Raw genomic sequence first — 4,390 nt, 5'->3', positions numbered from 1 at the left:
TTAAAATAAAATATTTTGAATATTCCAATATCCCAAACAAAAATTGCTCAATATTTTGGCAATGAAGGAAAATAGAGGATCCTAAATTTGTCTTGAATTATTAAAAAAGATAAGCTACAGCTCCACACCTGTTAAAATGCATTGATTATTTGCTAGGTTTTCTGTATAAGTCTACTTCATTGAGATATGCTATGCTTACATTCCAGAGTATAGTTTTTAAAAGCCAAGATTATTTTAAGATAAAAACAACCAATGCATAATAGAGGCAAATTCAAATTATTCTTATATGTGAAGTTAACTGACCTCAAAATCTACTTTCTGTAACTCAAGTGTAATATTGTAATTTAAATAGGGTTTTTTGATTCTTAAATTATGAGAACATCTCATTTATGTATTCTTATTTTTTAAAAAAGGCTATAGTTTTTTCCTGTGCAGTGTCTATTTTTGCAGAGCTATTCAAGTCTTTCTAGAGTTTAAATTGTTTTAGCAATACCAGTTTAGCCTCTAAATTGAACAGTAAGCAATACTATTGTCTAAAATACAGGTTTAAATACAAAATTATGCACAAGGGTACACTAAATCACAATATAATGTTTCTGGAAATACCGACCCACATAGATAAACTACACATTAATGTCTATATCACTAAATCTATCAGTGCCTCTTAGACACAAAGAGCCTTATAGATAAATTAGTGCAGCCCTTATGAAAACTGGTCTAAATCAGTAGGCCTCAAACATTTTTGTTTTTAACTCTTAAGAATTATTAAAGGCTCCCCAGATTTTTCTTGATACATATCCTACCTACAGCTTTTGATCATACTAAAGTTAAACCAATTTTTAAAACATATTTTTCCTCAAAAATATTGAAAATAATATACAATTAAGAAACTTCTTTTAGAAACAATGTTATAATAACATTCTCTTTTTAAATTCAAAATCTCTTTTTAAATTTCAAAATCAAATTTTGAAATCTTTACCTGGTAAAGCTTGACATTCTTGTTGTCGCTGATCCCACTGGCAATTCAAGTTTAGTGAACAGCTTTTACAGCTGGTAAGTTTATTGCAAATCTGCTCATTTCTCACATGACATTTTGTGTAGTTTCTGACAGACTAGAAAGTTAAATAGAAAAGCATGTTACCATTCATTGCACAAGGTATTTTTAACATAAGTGCATTTTTATATCACATGGTGAACTTTACACAGAATTGTAACTCCAAACCCAATTCTATTGAATGAAAATTTATCATATTTATTTTGCTTTTTAAATTCATACATAGTGAACTGCATTTGGAAACAAAATGCTACTCACTTAAGGATGTATTCTTGTAATAAAAGAATTTCAGCCAACCACAGGAGCAAACATTTGCCAAACATAGGCGGCCAACTAATCAGACCACACCTATAAAAGTCAAATGACTCATCATACCATGTCCAGATAAGGTAAATTCCCAACTATGACCAATTGTGCTACTTATGTATATAAGTTGTGCATTTTTCCCATTTATAAATACTACTTATCTACCTTGTTGGAAGGAATTCTAATGCTCTATTGACTTAAGGTATTATCCAATTCATGAATTGTTTTCTTAAATAAACTTTGCTAAATTTCATTTGTTTGATTTTTTCTATTAATAAGATTAGTTTTCTTAAAGTTAGTGCTTATTGAAAAAATGTGCAAGCTACAAAATTTGAAGCAAAAAATACATTTTTGAAAACATCTTTATCTTCTTTAATTTCTTTCTGGTACTGGGGATCGAACTTGGGACCTTGCATTTGCCAGGCAGGTGTGAACTATATTACGCCACTGAACTATATCCCCACCTATAAAAATGTATTATTTAATATATTTTTACAGGGTCTCAGTATGTAGCTCAGACTGGTAGTGATCCTCCTGTTTTTAGCCTCCCCAGTGCTCAGATTATAGTCCTGCACCACCACAGCTGGAATCCATGGCCAGCTCAGTGTGCCCAGGGGTGGAGACAGAGGGGCATGTGATACCAGAGATTGAACTCTGGTCCTTGTGCTCACCTAAGCAAGGGTTTAGTCCACTGAGCTATCTTGCCAACCTCTTGAAAACATTTTTAGAACATCTGAAAACAGGCTTTCAATTCAACAAAGTCAGTACATGAACTCATATCCCTTAATGATAACGTGAGATAATTTTAACCTTTTTTTTTTTTTTGCATTTTAGAGAAGGGTCTAAGGGTGTGTTTAGGGTCTCACTACTAGACAAGAATAGTAGTGATCTGCCTGTTTGCAGCTTCACAAGAGCTGGGATTATAGGCACGAGTTACCACCCCCAGTCTCAATTGCCATTTCTGTGCACTCCAGGGTTGGGGACAGCACAGCAGGCCCAGGGATCAAACTGCCAGAACTTACGCCTGCCTGGATAATTCTAGTCATAATAAATAGTACTGAAGGTTTGGAAATGAAGCAGACAGAAATAACTCAGACAAAATTGAAAGAAATGCCTTACAGAAATACAGTACAATATGAAAAGATAAATCATTTTCATAATAACTCTATAATGGTTCTGATTAAATGGTACTTCTGTAGTATCAATTTTTCATATTTTTTTTCTAGAGCCAAGAAAAAAAACCCTACAAAAATTACTCTCAAAAAAATATTTGTGCAGCTACCCTGCACCAGCAGGACCAACTACTGGTCCCAGCCCAGGCGAAGCATGGGTGAGACCCTCTTCCACCCCTTGGGATGGCCCCCACCACTCCCCAGCACCTCCTGCACACTGCCCTCCGAGTAGAAATTTCAGCCGCATTTCAGGAACCCACAGACCCAGTCCTAGCCCAGGTCCCGTGAGTGTGTGGGAGAGCTTCTAGCTACCCTGTACCTGCAGGACCGACTACTGGTCCCAGCCCAGGCGCAGCGTGGGTGAGACCTTCTTCAACCCCCTTGGGACGGCTCCCACCATTCCACGGCATCTCCCCCACTCCGCCCACCGAGTAGGAATATTTGACGCATTCTTGGAACCCCCAGACGCAGTCCTAGCCCAGACCCAGTGACTGGGTGGGAAAGCTGCCTCTCCTCCCTACTCCAACTTGTCCCCTCCAGGCTCAACTCAGGCCTGGCATACATGCCTGGGTTGTAACCCTGCAGCTGCAATCCCTGCAGAGAGTGCACAGGATAGAACCACCCAGCTAATCCAGGAGCAGAACATCTTGCCACAGGGGAACAACAGGTTCACCCTCAAGGGCAGCAGCAGGAAGGAGTTGAGCACAGCAGCCAGATCCAAGCCAGGCACAGCTGGATAAATCCAAGCTGTTGTAGATCTTCACATGAACTTCAGTATGTGCAAAGGTTAGAACTACAATGAAGATCTACAACAAAGGTCAGAAGACAGTGCTACACAAAATGACAAGTAGGAACAAAATGCAACCTCAGGACCCAAGCTCACCCGAAACAAGTGCAGAGGACACTAACACAGAACAAATTGGAAATCACACAGCTGAAAGCAATGAATCAATTGCTTCTGAAATAAAGAAACAGCCGCAGAAAGGTATAGAGGAACTCAGATTGGAAATGAAAAAAGAAATCCCGGAATTAATAACATCTGCCATAAAGTATCAAATGCAGAAATATATGGAGGAAACCAAGTGGCCACCCAGAACAAGTGCGGAAGACACTAGCTTGGCTCAAATGCATGAATTAATAGTGTCGATAGTAAATAAGCAACAGCAGAAAGATATAGAGGAAATCAAAGCGCAATTCTTTTCTGAAATAAAAAAAGAATTCTCAGAACTCATAGCATCTGAAGAAGCAACTACAGAAACATAGGGAGGAAACTCAATCTGAAAAAAACACTACAGTAAAACAATTCATAACTGCTTCTAAACAAGATATTGATAAAAAATAATAAAGGAGATTAGAAAAATGACGGATTCCTTGAATGAGCAATGCAGGAAAGAAATAGAACGCAAGAAGCAGAGTCAAAGATATAGAGGAAATTAAAATGTCAATCACAGGCTTGCAAAACCCTTTAAGTGAAAGTGAAGACAGAGTTTCAAATCTTGAAGATGCTGGTGTAGCTAGCGAAAAGGTAAGAAAGGATCTCTTAAAAACAACGAGGATGCAGGAAAGAATAATCCATCACCAGCAAGATGATGCAAAGATGAACAATGTGAGAATAATAGGCATCAATGAGAAAGAAGGAGTCAATAGAAATGACATTAAAAAAATATGGGCGAAGTAATAGCAGAAAACTTCCCAAATATGAGGAAACAATCTGACATTCAGCTAACCTCATCAAACAGAGGAAAGAAAAAATTCAAATATAAGCAATAAGGAATGAAAAGGGTGTAATTACCACAGACTCAGTGGAAATTCAGAAGATTATCAATAGCTACTTTGAGAATCTTTACTCTCACAGAAT

At 37.3% G+C, this 4,390-nt stretch overlaps 1 protein-coding gene across 1 annotated transcript in view; it reads right to left on the bottom strand.

Annotated features, from left to right (window-relative positions):
• The window catches only part of Atrnl1 (attractin like 1), a 256,496-nt gene that overhangs the window by 19,114 nt on the left and 232,992 nt on the right, over positions 1–4,390 (bottom strand). The window contains exon 14 of the mRNA XM_004631593.1: positions 980–1,112. Within this exon, the coding sequence (XP_004631650.1) occupies positions 980–1,112 (133 nt within the window). The remainder of the gene's footprint in view (positions 1–979; positions 1,113–4,390) is intronic.

This window comes from Octodon degus, unplaced genomic scaffold (assembly GCF_000260255.1).
Source record: "Octodon degus isolate 3935 unplaced genomic scaffold, OctDeg1.0 scaffold00042, whole genome shotgun sequence".
Classification (NCBI taxonomy): domain Eukaryota; kingdom Metazoa; phylum Chordata; class Mammalia; order Rodentia; family Octodontidae; genus Octodon; species Octodon degus.
This window is presented reverse-complemented; position numbering and strand designations above follow the sequence as displayed.